Source organism: Tachypleus tridentatus, chromosome 12 (assembly GCF_004210375.1).
Source record: "Tachypleus tridentatus isolate NWPU-2018 chromosome 12, ASM421037v1, whole genome shotgun sequence".
NCBI classification, from domain to species: Eukaryota; Metazoa; Arthropoda; class Merostomata; order Xiphosura; family Limulidae; genus Tachypleus; species Tachypleus tridentatus.
Genome location: NC_134836.1, coordinates 35078181 through 35093555, shown reverse-complemented (window position 1 = coordinate 35093555; position 15375 = coordinate 35078181). Strand labels below are relative to the sequence as shown.

General features: G+C 34.1%; 1 protein-coding gene and 1 long non-coding RNA gene across 2 annotated transcripts in view; one reads left to right on the top strand and one right to left on the bottom strand.

Annotated features, from left to right (window-relative positions):
• The window catches only part of LOC143235617 (uncharacterized), a 44718-nt gene extending 29798 nt beyond the window's left edge, over window positions 1–14920 (bottom strand). Inside the window, exon 1 of the mRNA XM_076473851.1 lies at window positions 13522–14920. Coding sequence (XP_076329966.1) covers window positions 13522–14053 — 532 coding nt within the window. The 5' untranslated portion in view covers window positions 14054–14920. The remainder of the gene's footprint in view (window positions 1–13521) is intronic.
• Window positions 1569–9598, top strand: LOC143234884 (uncharacterized). The gene is made up of 3 exons (XR_013018849.1): window positions 1569–2033; window positions 5745–5828; window positions 9219–9598. It is a non-coding gene; the product is annotated as an uncharacterized LOC143234884 (long non-coding RNA).
• Window positions 14921–15375: the final 455 nt, after the last annotated feature.

Below are 15375 nucleotides of genomic sequence, written 5' to 3'. Positions count from 1 at the left end.
ATCCCACTATTCGTTGGTAAAAGAGTAGCCCAAGAGTTGGCGTTGGGAAGTGATGACTAGATGCCTTCCCTCTAGTCTTACACTGCTAAATTAGGGACGACTAGCGCAGATAGCCCTCGTGTAGTTTTGCGCGAAATTCAAAGAAAGTAAACCAAACAGATGAAGCATTTAACTTGTTCTAGAGCGACATCTGTAAGAATTATTTAAAATAGATCCATTGGGAAAAATATATAGCTCTAATTTTATAAGGTAAACGTAAATACTTTAAACACAGTTTTCCATTATATGACCAGTTCTTAGGATACAGTTTTCATTTATAAGGTAAACGCGTAATCCGATGTTTTGGGTATAGTTTTCATAAGCTCGGTAAGCACTTGTCTCAGTGATTAGATACTAGTGGAATACTCATCTATTGTACGAGTAATGTGAAAACTTGTTTCTAACAAAGGATAGGAAAAGCGTGCTCCTATTTCTTTCTTCTTTATATGATAAGCATTAAAAGTACAATAAAATACATAAAAGTACCAATACTAAAATAAAGATATGCTATTTTCAATAATTCTATCATTTGTGGTTACAAAGGTAATTCTAATGCCGAACTTTATACAACATTGTTAGTATTCCGAAATTAAATGGGTGAACCTGCCATCCGTCTCCATGACTTTTCTCTTGTCATCCTACATCAGTTTTGGTGTTGACTGTTCCTTATACGTTTCTACATTTCTTAATCTTTCTTCCTCTCACATATACACCTATTATCCTACCAAAAGTCATAAAACACGGGTAGTTATGAATAAAAGAAGTCTTTATCCCAAGAAATTAATAGCGTGACCTTTGGCCTCAGTGACTGCTTCAGTGCGTCGTGGGAGGCAGCCTCGTAATTTTTGGTATAAAGCTGGTAGTACTACGCTCCATTCTGCTTTTGTAAGCTCCACTACTGAATAGGGCTATCTTGGCCTTGCCCTAAACCATTTGCGTTCTGGCTCTTCTCAAAAATGTTCTATCTGGTTGGAATCGAGGCCTAGTGCTGGCCATTGGAATGTTCATATGTTATTCTCCTCAAACCATGCGTTCACAATATTTGCTTTGTGATATGTTGGAAAGTGTAAGAGTCTCTGTCATAAAGTTGCCACAGTGTAGGATACACAGAAATTTTCAGATCATCAGTATAGAACTCAACATTCATTGGTTCTTACATTGCGACCAGTGGACCTAGTCCATTGCACTAGGAGCGCCCCCAGACTATGATACCGCCACCTTCAAACGTTACTGTCGGTATACATATTCAGGTAATAAGCGTCCTCCAAGAGTCCTCCATACCCAAACACTTCCATCAGAGTGGAAGACCGTGTAGCGTGATTCATTGCTCGACAGGATAAATTTTCATTGATCCACGGTCCAGATTCACTGTGCTTTGCCCTATGCCAATCGACGATGCGCATTTGTTTTTATTTCCAACGGCTTGTGGGCTGCAGCTCTCTGCGTATTGTGGAAACACGTATACGATTGTTTGTGGCTACTCGCATCTCCAAGTACATATTCTCTAAGATCTGACGGCGACATGAGGTAACCGGCCTTCTCAATGCGCGTCATTTTCTGTCAGTCAGTATTTGTTGTTTCTTGAGCTCATTGTCATCTGTGGACTTTAATTTCTTCAGCAGTTGCCAAGTGTCGACCAGGAAATGTTTAATTTTTGCGCAGTAGTACGTTCAGACAAGTTCCCCCAAATGACATCCAATTATTTCTCCCTCTAAAACTCTGTGAGCTTTTTCCGTGTTCTCATCGTTCGGTGTACAAATTCGAAACGGCTGACTTTAAAGGCCAAAACTATTTGCATATTTAGTCCTATGTCTTTTGGTACGACAGTGAATATTAACATTTATTTATATAGATGGTTCTCGTTTATTTCGTGGCTCAGTTATCAGGATATTTTTCTCATTTTCCAGCTAAACATGTGGTTCCATTATCATATATTTCTTGTTTACAAAGTAAACATGTGGCTCCGCTACCAGAATATAGTTCTCATTTTCAAGGTAAGCACGTGACCCAGTTGTTAGGGCGTACCTTCAATTTACAAGGTGAGTGCGTGACACCAGCAGTACGGTATAGTTTGAATTTACGTGATGAAGTTTTATATATTTCTAACTTGCAAGTGAACATATGACCCTGTGCGGATTTAACTTTCACTCACAAGGTCAAGAAATTCTCATTAACAAAGCAAACGCGTGATTCACTTATTAGATTGTATAGCTAGGCAAAATTATAATCCACTTTAACAGTATATATTTGCATATAATGATGTAGGAACTATATCAGTTTCAATGATATCATCCATAATGTTTGCTGTAAGTAATGCAGTATTAGAAATACGCAACCAAAGATATGTGCGTTTGAGATTCAAAATATCAGGTATACAGTTTTAGAAAATATTATGAAACTGAATATATGAGGACAATGGACTCGTTAAACAAGTTTTAATTTAAGTTGAATTGAATGCTTTTGATTAGCCGAATTATATTTAATGCTGATTATATATGTGTGTGTGTGTAATAATACTTGAAATTTAATTTAACTGCTAGTATTGTTGTGTTTGTCAGTTCCATTTAGCTGCTTATATTATTGTGGTTTTGAGTTTCTTTTATCTGCACCCCATTGGTTTGGGGATTTGCAACGCTAGAAACCAGGTTTAAATACTTGTGATAGGCAGAGCACAGATATCCTATTATGTAGCCTTGTTCTTAATTTCAAATAAACAAATAAACAACCCATTTAGCTGCTGATATTATGTTCTTTAGTTTGATATAGTTTCTGATATTATGTTCTCTAGTTTGATATAGTTTCTGATATTTTATGTTCTTTAGTTTGATATAGTTTCTGATATTTTATGTTCTTTAGTTTGATATAGTTTCTGATATTATGTTCTCTAGTTTGATATAGTTTCTGATATTTTATGTTCTTTAGTTTGATATAGTTTCTGATATTTTATGTTCTTTAGTTTGATATAGTTTCTGATATTATGTTCTTTAGTTTGATCAAATCTGATATTCTATGTTCTTTAGTTTGATATAGTTTCTGATATTGTGTTCTTTAGGTTGATATAGTTTCTGATATTATGTTCTTTAGTTTGATCAAATCTGATATTCTATGTTCTTTAGTTTGATATAGTTTCTGATATTGTGTTCTTTAGGTTGATATAGTTTCTGATATTTTATGTTCTTTAGTTTGATATAGTTTCTGATATTATGTTCTTTAGTTTGATATAGTTTCTGATATTATGTTCTTTAGTTTGATCTAGTTTTTGATATTTTATGCTCTTTAGTTTGATCTAGTTTCTGATATTTTATGTTCTTGGGTTTCATTTAGTTGTTGATATCTTACATACTTGACTTTTATCTGGCTGTTGGTGTTGTCTTTTTTAATTTAAATTGGCAGCTTATATTACTAGAGTTCCTGTGTATGAACTAAACACTGACGTTGTTAGATTTCTTAAGACTTGGTTAGTTGCTGAAATTATCTAACTTTGCTATATTGCTGATACTATTGTAGTTATAGATAAAACATGTGAATTATAAAGTAATTTTTAATTTTACGAACGAATGCCCTATAGCCCAATAGTCTGTTGTATTATTCAAGATTTGTAAAATAAGTGAAATTTTCTAGAAATATGATCAACAGAATACATTTTATATTCAGTAAGTGATGTTGCAAAGATAGAAATAATTACAGACGTTAATGTTAAAAAAATTGAATAATACTTAAGTAAAATTGAAAGATGATTGGATTTTGCCCTTTAAATTGTTTGTCTGTTTGTAATAAGCTATAAGAGGGCTATCTCCGCTAGCAGTTCCTAATTTATCAGTGCAAGACTAGAGGGAAGCCAACTAGTCGTTAGTTTAGGGCTACTCTTTTACCAACGAGTAGTGGGATGGATCATAACGTTATAATGTCCCCACGGCTGAAAGGGCGAGCATGTGTGGTGTGACTAGGATTTGAACCCATGACACTCAGATTACGAGTCGAGCGCTCTAACCACTTGGCCATTTAACTTTAAATAAGATATCGATTTATGAAATCTGAACTCGGAACAAAACATCGGATTTTGAATTTTGAATATAAAGTTCTAGAAACAACTTAATTTTCAAATTGTGGTACTTTGTTAAAGTTTTATTATTTAAAATTTCCAAACTTCTTCGTCAAAGAAAGTATATCTCAATTATTGTTTGACGAGATGACATTTATCTGACTGACATACTCTTTCCTACGGCTTTTCTTACTATCAGCTAGAAATCTCGCAATCGTATCACATACAAATATAAACATTATATGAAACATAGAATACACAACTTTATTTAAAGTAAAGTACAGAACAACTTAATTTCAGTTAAAGTTTTACTATCCATATCAGCCGTCATCATCAATAGAATACGCAAAAGGAATTGCCACTGAATTATCAATGAATACTAGGAAGGGAAAACAGCACAATATACAGATATAACTAGCGTAACATTGAATGCTTGGAAGGGAAAACAGCACAATATACAGATATAACTAGCGTAACATTGAATGCTTGGAAGGGAAAACAGCACAATATACAGATATAACTAGCGTAACAGTGAACACTTGGAAGGGAAAACAGCACAATATACAGATATAACTAGCGTAACAGTGAACACTTGGAAGGGAAAACAGCACAATATACAGATATAACTAGCGTAACAGTGAACACTTGGAAGGGAAAACAGCACAATACAACTATCGTAACAGTGAACACTTGGAAGGGAAAACAGCACAATATACAGATATAACTAGCGTAACATTGAATGCTTGGAAGGGAAAACAGCACAATATACAGATATAACTAGCGTAACATTGAATGCTTGGAAGGGAAAACAGCACAATATACAGATATAACTAGCGTAACAGTGAATGCTTTGATGGGAAAGCAGCACAATATAAAGATATAACTAGCGTAACAGTGAACACTTGGAAGGGAAAACAGCACAATATAAAGATATAACTAGCGTAACAGTAAGCAATAAAAAGAGCAAAACCCGAGTTGTTTTTTAAGCAAATTTCATTTCCAACTGAAAAAAAAACAACTTCTTACATATTCTGGTTTAAGTTTTATTTACAGATACAACTAGTATTAAGTCCTGACAAATAGCAGCGTTAGTTTGAAAACTACTCTGTATGCACCTTGTGTTATAGTACAGTAGCTAATGCGTGTTGGGGAAACCCATTTCGAGAAAATTATTTTTACTGTACGTTACTGTATGGCAGTGTCATTATCATTGTTCGTGTATTATACGTGTTAAGAGTCTAGACGAGGTAGTCCTGCCTACGTCTGCGTTTCGTGACCATAACGACCTGATATCAACAGTTTACATAGAATTAATTTTATAGCTATTCTAATGAGTTCTACGAATACATCAGAGTTTAGTGACTGAAGGTTAAAGTCACAAAAAATAAGTGCTCTATGCAGTCGCTACTACACTAATTAGAATACAGATTATTGTTTTCGAGTTTAAGAGTGTTTTATTAGACCCCGAAAAATGTCATAAGATTATATTGCTTTATATAAGTGTTTTAAAATTTTATTAAAGCCACGTTAGAGCTTTAAACAGAAAAAAAAGGAACTGTAAAAATTGCCCTTTTTATTTAGATAAAGCAAACAAACTGGAACAAACCCTTGTAATTACAATATTTTATTATACAAAAACTAGTTTTATTGGGTTATTTTAAAGGAAAGCCGCATTGAATTATCTGCTGTGTCGAGGAGATTTGAACCCCAAATTTCAGGAGTGGAAAACACACAAAGTCAAACACAGGTGAGGTCTTAAATCTATTTCAGAAATAATATTTCACAATGGTTTCTTAATTAAAAAAAAAAAAACATCTATAGAAATAAACATTAGATAGAGCTGACTTTTCTGAGTTCAGAAATATATAAATTATTGCAGTAACATATTTTACATTGAAATGATAATTATATAGTTGATGCTTTTTGAATTACGTGATGTGTAAAAATTGTATAGTTAACGCTACGTGAAATGTATGGAGTGTATTGTTTGTTTGTTTTGAATTTCGCGCAAAGCTACTCAAGGGCTGTCTGCGCTAGCCGTCCCTAATTTAGCAGTGTAAGACTAAAGGGACGGCAGTTAGTTATCACCACCCACCGGCAACTCTTGGGCTATTCTGTTACCAATGAATAGTGGGATTCACCGTCACATTACAACGCCCCCACGCCTGAAAGAGCGAGCATGTTTGGTGAAACGGGGATTCGAACCCGCGACCCTCAGATTACGAGTCGAATATCTTAACCCACCTGGCCATGACGGGTCGTGTATGGAGTGTAAAAAACCACACATGAGGGACGAATCCTGAGGCATGTTCAGTGTTACTGTTATGAAGTTTTAAAGTTGTAATTACATAAATGGTACATAAACTAAGGCACATAAATAAATAACTAAAGAAATCAGTTGTAAAATTAATACAAAATTATTTAAAGGAGGTTGTTCATTTATACCAAATTGCTCAAACTGTCTCTGGCAAACATGAGTTACAGTTAACATAGAGCCCTCCAGTGGCTCAGCGGTATGTCTGTGGACTTACAACGCTAAAAATCGGGTTTCGATACCCGTGGTGGACAGAGCACAGATAGCCCATTGAGTAGCTTTGTGCTAAATTCAAAAAACAACAACAACAGTTAACATAGATTAGTAGAATATTATGCAATTTTTCCTTGACAAACGAAAATACAACAGATATTTTCTAAAACTCTTGAGAAAATTGTTTGCTTTTTGTTACTATCTTACTGTGACAAACTCTACGTAAATAATATTTGAGTATATATATAACTTACACGTTTTAACTGTTGAGTCATTATACGATCATTGTTAACGTCCTAGGGTGAATAATTTAAACTGCCATTGCTTTTCCGAATTACGAAGTTTCACAGTTACATTGCTAACATTGGATGCAAAGATTTGGGAGGTTGTTTTACTAGATGATTATGCTTTTCACGAACACAAATACACAAACTATTTTTCGTATAGGATATACGATTTGAACGTGGGATTCTCCTAGAAATACAACTTTAGAATTATATTATTTTAAAGATGCACAGATCTGGAACGACAGGCTCGAGAATAAACTTCGCCCACAATCGTAGAATGGCACATGGTTTAAAGGGTTTTCGTTTGTAAGGATATATTTTGAGAGAATGATTTATAATTACTATTAACAGGTTTGGGGTTATAATGGTTCTTTGAATGCATGATTGACAAACGTGCTTTAGATTGGTGTTCTACTAATTTTGAGTCTTTTATTTATTTTAAAACTTCCAAAGTTTCGGTACCTTAAAACGAATTTCGCTTATTTTTTGTCATAAATAAAGTTTCAAATCTCGCCGATTTATGTTGCACAAGTTTATTGTAATTCATTTATGACATTCTAATTCCAAATACTATCGTTTTATTGTGCTGTGTTTCACGTTTGTGAATTTATACTTATGCGATACAGAATTTAAGCTTCAGACGAAAATAATTATGGTTTTTGGCATGAAGACTAAATAACAATTTGTAGAAAAACCCTCGTGGAATGTTATAAGTCTTCCTTTAATAATGACATAACGTAGTTTATCAGCCACTAAAATCCTAAGGGTATAACAAAACATCACTGTGTGCGTACGATTATTTAGCAATATTTTACTAGATTCTGGTAACTAGAAAGCGAAAAAAACCTTTTATCGACAGAAAGTGACTACTCATCACACACTAATATGTCTGTCAATAACGTTAAATAAATATTAGTTTTGATATATTTTGCACTAAAAAACAAAAGCATCTTCTAATTATATTACTACCATACTTCGAGGTTGTTTCACAAGGCCAGGTGGTTAAGACCCTCGACTCATAATCTGAGGCGCGCGGGTTTGAATCCCCGTCACATCAAATATTCCGACCTTTTCAGCCGTGGGGGCGTTATAATGTGATGGTCAATCCCACTATTTGTTGGTAAAAGAGTAGCCTAAGAGTTGGCGGTGGATGGTGATGAGTATCTGCCTTCCCTCTATTCTTACACCTCTAAATTAGGGATGGCAAGCGCAGATAGCCCTCGTGTAGCTTTGCGCGAAATTAAAAAAAAAATCAAACACAGGAAATTAAAAGTTATGACTGTTGCTGTCTTTGAAGAATTCCTAGGGGGGATTAAGAAATGGTTACTGCTATATTTGAAGGAAGTATTTTTTGGTAAATGAAAAATGTTACTTTTCTCTCTGAAGGAAGTGTCAAGGAGATATAGATAATGTCATTACTGTACCTGAAGAAACGGAGATATAGATAATGTCATTACTGTACCTGAAGAAACGGAGATATAGATAATGTCATTACTGTACCTGAAGAAACGGAGATATAGATAATGTCACTACTGTACCTGAAGAAATGAAACATAAGGAAAGGATAGTTATTTGCATCACTAGAAATGGACAGATAATCAGTAATATCTGCGTTTGAAATGAGCTTTAAGAAGTTGAAATGTCTTTAATTATCTTGGCAGTTTCTATGAAGAAAGTTATACATACTGTCCTCAAGGAGTGATTAAAAATTAGAAACAAAGTGAACGCCAGGACAAAATAAATTATATGAAGCATATATCATATAATAATAGTAATAATAGAGTGATGATCTTTGATTCGAACATGCTATAAATTACATTAGCATTAAATAAATACAATTAATAATTAAAGTTTTTTTTTTGGTTTATAGAATAAAAATTCATTTTATTTGAGACTTAGTTACAATCTCAAATACAATCAACATGTTTTGACCTTCTTTAACATATGGTCTTCAAGAGCATAGTGCACAATAGGATAAAATATTTTATAAACTACGTTCTATTATGCAATATCTTAATCTATGTTTCTTCCTTGTTTTCATTTGATTTTAAAGTTCGTGCAAAGCTACGTGAGGGCTATCTGCGCTAGCTGCCCCTAATTTAGCTGTGTAAGGCTAGAGGAAAGGCAGCTAGTCATCACCACCCACCGCCAACTCTTGGGCTACTCTTTTACTAACTAATAGTAGAATTGATAGCACATTAGAACGCCCCCACAGCTGAAATGGCGAGCATGTTTGATGCGACAGGGATTTCGAACTCGCGACCCTCAGATTACTAGTCGAGCATCTTAACCACTTGGCCATGCCGGGCCATGTTTATTGCAGGTATCGAACTGTCTACATCCAGTGTGAACAAGGTGTCTACATACAGTGTGAACGAGATGTCTACATACAGTGTGAACGAGATGTCTACATCCAGTGTGAACGAGTTGTCTACATATAGTGTGAACGAGATGTCTACATACAGTGTGAACGAGATGTCTACATCCAGTGTGAACGAGTTGTCTACATATAGTGTGAACGAGATGTCTACATACAGTGTGAACGAGATGTCTACATCCAGTGTGAACGAGTTGTTTACATACAGTGTAAACGAGATGTCTACATACAGTGTGAAATGTTAATTGTTCATTTTTTTTTTATTTTATCACAATCTTTCTTTTTCTTGTTTATTTAATTATTTAGTTGGTTCTCGAATGTTTCTGGTATTGTCATTTTTATGTTAAACTAATAACGTTTTATTTAACAATTCTTTAGCTTATTTAAAACTTTTATATAGGGTAAAAACTGTTAAAATACTAAAAAACTTACAAGATAAACTAGGTATATCAGGATAAAATTAACACTTCTTTTTATTTTATTTTTCTATTTACCTTAATTAAATTATTATCTCACGTCCGTTTCATAATTTTTTAACTGCTCTATTAACGATATATTTATCAACTGCTAAATGTTTGAACAATGGTATTTCAAATGTAATAATTGTTCAGATTAATGTTGTAACTCCATGCATACAAATAAAATAAATATTTTTCAACTTTTCTTTGTCACAGTCATTGATATGGTGATCACAAAGAAAGGTTTATGATAAACTGAAGTCTCTAGCTTTTATTTAGAAAATAGCTGATAGTCTAAAAAAGCAGTCTCGAACTATACAAAGATAATTATCAAACTTTGTTTACACTGCTTCACCATTTCGCCAGACGTGGCATGTCCAAGTGGTTAAGGCACCCAACTCGTAATCTGAGGGTCGCGGTTTCGAATCCCTGTCACACCAAACATGGTCACCCTTTCAGTCGTGGGGGCGTTATAATGTGACGGTCAATCCCACTCTTCGTCGGTAAAAGAGTAGCCCGAGAGTTGGCGGTGAGTGGTGATAACTAGCTGTTTTCCCTCTAGTCTTGCACTCGAGATAGCCCTCGAGTAGCTTTGCGCGAAATTCAAAATAAATCATTTCGCTATATCACAAAGCTGCCACATACATACCTAATCCAAAATGTTTATGTCAAATTAAACTTGTTTAAATCTCTTCTTTCAAGTTATTTCATACTTTCATTCTTAACTAAAGTATAATACTCTGGCGTAATAGCTTTCCTTATTTTTATCTTTGACTTTGAATAGGACCTGTCATGGTTAGGTGGCTAGTACAGTCGACTCGCAAACTGAGAGTTGCGGGTTTGAATACCGATTTCCACCAAACATATTTCTTTTCGTCAGCCGTAGGAACGCTATAATGTAACAGTCATTCCCACTACTCCTTGGTAAAAACGTTGTCCAAGAGTTGTTACCTGGTGGTGTTACTCTTCCCTGTAGTCTCTCACTGCTAAATTAGGAAATGATAGCGTAGATTGCTCTCGTGTAGATGTACGTAAAATACATAAACAAACAAACACTTTGAAAAGTTTTGTTACAATTTCCATTAACATATCTTCTTTTTGTTTGATTTATTGACTATTTTAGATTTTTTTAAATATTTATGAAAATATCAGGTAAATAATCCAAATTAAGTTTATTAATTTTTATTTTGTTTTCTTGTTCATTTAATTTTCAGTTGTTTTTATTTTTTGTATCCAATTTCCGTTTGTACTTGTTAGTCTCTTTCGCAATTCTTATCCATTATGCTTTTCACAAGCTCGTAGCAAGATCACAGACAGCTCAGCCTGTAGTTTTTGTTCTTTACAGTATCGAAATTAGGCCTTTTCTACACTTTCCGTTCAACTTCGAATTCTTTTCGTTCACCAAAGGTAAATGGTAAACTTTATTTTCTTATTTACAAATAATACAGTTCGTTTACGAGGAATTTTTTGTATTATTCTAGCATTAAAATGCTGGACAAAAAATGATTTCTATAAGGCAAAGAAAGAAATTGAAGAAGTAATTACAGCGTTTAAATGTTTTAGTGAAATGTAACCGAATTAAAGGCACATCAAAAGTAAGTTGTAAAACCGAAGGTTAAGGGTATTTTCAAAGGCAGAACAACGAGACTTGAAGATTATTATTCGACAGAAGATAAGAATTATTACGAAACAATTAGTGTAAAACTTTCCTCTGTGGTCGTGTCCCACATCAATACTCGCTTCATAAAGACCATCCAAAAATATTAGCTTTTAATTTTATGTATAGGGAACTATAAAACTGTGTTGCGAACAAGGATTTAATAATGAAATACTATTGTTGAAATACGTAGCAGCTGATAAGAGATATTCGCCCAGATAACATTGATAGAGCAGTTTAAAAGTTTATGAAACAGATGTGTGATAACAGTAAGTTAATTAACGTATATGAAAAAAAGCAATTTAAGAGAAGTATTAATTTCACCCTTCATAACTAGTTTATCTTATAAAGTTTTTTATTATGATTAAGAAAGTGTTTATTCAATAAAACTAAAGACAAAGTGAATGTTGTTGGAAAAGAAAGACTGGTATTTACAAAACACTTTGCGAATGTTAAAGTATATACACAAGCTAGACTGAAAGAAACAAGATTTAGAGTGAGTGTACATAATCGAAATATTAAAAATAAAAGAGCCAACCTTTCACCATCAACCGAACATGTTAGTATATTTCGACACATGGTAAAACAGTGTTAATAACTCAACCTATAAAACAATACCAGAAGTATTCATGAATTACTGGAAATAATTAAATCAACGAGATATAAGAACGTGATAAAAAATGAAATAACAGGTAAGAAAGTATGTATACATCGTGGGATTGTGTAAAAACATTTATATTAAGATATCACATATGATGCCTGCCTGAAGTCGAAATATGTTGAGTGAAGTTGTGATTATAACTCAGCCTCAAACGAAGTTATCTCAATGTGGAAACTAGAAAGAGTAATTGTTTTCACTGTATTTATACGTTTATGATTTTTACACGAGTGGTCAGAAAGGAGTGTTATATCAACAGTATTTTTGTGTTTCAATCAAATTCTCTGGTTATGAGAACTTTAGGTTCTAAGAATCCTTTAAAACTCCTCAACTGTGGTTTAAAAAAATATATTCGGTGAAAACTAAATATATACCTGGGATAAGCAATCATTATTCAATAAGATAAATTAATCAAGAAACCGTTAATATGGCTCATGTTTACCATGAAGTCAAAATTTTTGTGACTAAAAGGAATTTGTCTATCAACATTTTTGTTAATTAGATCAAAGAAATAAGATTTCTCTGTTTGTTTCATTAGCTACATAGCTAGCCCATTAAACATGACTTGGTTAGTTTTAATATATCACTATAACTGAGATGAATAATGAGGTATTTACCCAATATTCTTTAAATGTTTTTCACCGTTGCAATTCATTGGTGGATTTTATGTGTACTTTATATTTAAAGCATGGTTAAATACGTTTTGGAAGTAGGTTGATGCTATGGTAGAGATGTGGATTTCAAAACTGGCGAATGAGGATCGAATCTATGTGGTGGCACACAGTATTTCGCATAGTTTAAGCTGTAGATGCGTTATAAGAGCGGCAGTAATTTCCTTAGCGTGAGTGGTAATGTGCTCTTCACTAGCTGTTTTCCTTTTGTCAGTAGCTCAACATTACGGACAGCAGCAAAAAGCCTCGGTAGCTTTACATAAATACAAAATAGAAATGTGTATTTTTAACTTTTTTTCAAAATGGTTTGTAGAATAAAAAGTTTTCTGGAACTTTATTGGTTTGTTGATTCTATTACAAAATATCTAACAAATATTTTTATTAATTGAAACAATGGTAAAATGTTAATCATCTTTATTACCTAAATTTTAATGTACACATACGTAATTGACGCGCGCACATTCTCTCTCTCTCTCATACGCACACACACAGAATAATATAATCGTGGTGATCCTGACTGATAAAACATTCTGTTGCTCGTGAAATCTCTGTAATAGTAGTAGAAAAATATAGTCTTACGTTGAATTTCGTAAACACTGTCAATAAGAAATTCACCTTTTAGTTTTATAAACTTTAAGAGTACAAAAACATTTTAACTTTTGAAACGCTATCTGAAAAGTAACCTGCATTTTAATTTTTCAAATACACAGTAAAAAATGCCTTTGTTAAGAATTAACATTTAAAAAAACACTTTTTCATTTACGTTTTAGAAAATGTTGTTAAATTAAAGAAATTCGTGTTTTACCTTTCTTTGGTCTGGGTTTAATAACTGTAGTTTGTTCCTTGAGGCAGGAGATGTCTTGTACCTTGATAACACTTGCTTTTTTCTTCTTACATGAGCTTTGACCTGCTATGTTTCCCGTGGCTGTTTCAGAAGAAGGCTCTTCTTCCAATATAGTAGAATTCGAACTCTGGAGAAACTGGCTACGGGGTTCTGTTTTTCCACCTGTGAATTTTGAATTATGTTTCACTTGGATGGCATGGCCATGATATTCGAACCCTGGTTGTCGTTTATAGACTGGCCCACTTGACGTACTACTACCGCCAGGAGATGCCACCTCCTCGTATTCGAATTCTTTAGTCGGATCATCAAGTGGTTCGGGGGATGGAAGGGACAACAGAATCTTTGGAAATTCTTTCTCGTTCTTTTGCTCTGGCTTGTACTTCCCCGAGACGTGGGTGTGAAGGTGGGAGTCAAGTTCGGATAGGTCTTCATCTGTGTCACAGTCGCTTAATGATAAAGAGAACGAGATGGAGGGTTTCCGTTTCCCGTTCATCCTCTTTCTTTAATCAAGGAGGAAGAAGTAGCCAATAACGGTTCACAATCGCTGTTGTACACCAATACACAAACGGCTGGTAAAGGAGAAGCCACACAAGGCTTAACATTTATGTTGGCATTTTTATACGAAAATATCTTACACCTTGAACTGCATACCCTTTCTGAATTCACCCGAGAAGCTGGTAAGTTTGGCGTTTATAATTGAATCTACAGAATTGACTTATATTTCTAATGCTAATTAAAAAATAAATAAATCAGATATTATTTCAAACTAGAGATAGGTCGTGACCCAATTTTCAGCCCGTTACGGTTGTATATAACAAACGCTTGAAGCTTCAGGTTCTGCTTCAGGAATCTTGAGAAACTGGGTTCCCTATCCCTAGTCACTTTGGGAGTTGGGTTCCCTGCCCCTCGTAACTAATAGACCTGAGCTCCCTGTCTCTTGTAACTTAAAGTAGTTATTTTTCTCCGAACACTAATAAAACGAGTCAGGTCTTTATAACGGTGTATATGTTATCCTTTCGAAAGTAAGCTGAAATTGGTCACCTGAACACTAAACGATAAATTCTGATAACTTCTTGAGCTGTGTTTTCTAAAGAGCTGACGTTGTTCTTGGCCATCTTTTGCCTTTGACCAAGGTGATCAGGTAACAACTGCGAGTAAAAGTGCTTGTCAAAAATCGTTTCCTGACATTCTGTCTTCTCTACGGTACACGACTTCGGTTTTTCTTTAAATCTGAATTACTATCGAATCATATAAAGACGGAGTAGTCACTGAATATACAGCCCACACGTGTACTTTCCTGTTTTTTATATGATTATATTAATGTTAACGTTGCTCGGTGCTTCGTCAAACCACATACACTCCGTTTCTAAGGCGATATCTCGTTTGTTCTCGTACCTTACGAGATTTATTCCAGCCCGCCACTACAAACTTTCACCATGGTCATGTGATTTGCCCTTAAGTTTTGGAAATGTTCCCATGGCAACAGCTCCAGCTCCAATAAAAGTGACGTACACACAATGTTTTAAGATAGCTTGTAAATATATGAATTATTTGTTTGCTCTCTTTGTCTCATAACCGTCTCTATAAAATAAAAATGTGTTTTTATTCGGGCTTCATTTTCATGTTAAAACTGATAATATTCATATATTCTCTATGAAGATGATGGTTAAAAGAAAGTAAGAGCAGGTGGGTGGGTCATAAACTTGTTCTCTATGGTGTTATGTAAATTATACCAGTAGCATTGAGCAGCGGTAAAGCAAACAGTTCATTTAAGTAGCAGGTTACAAGTCAACTAATGAACGCACCAAGACCTTT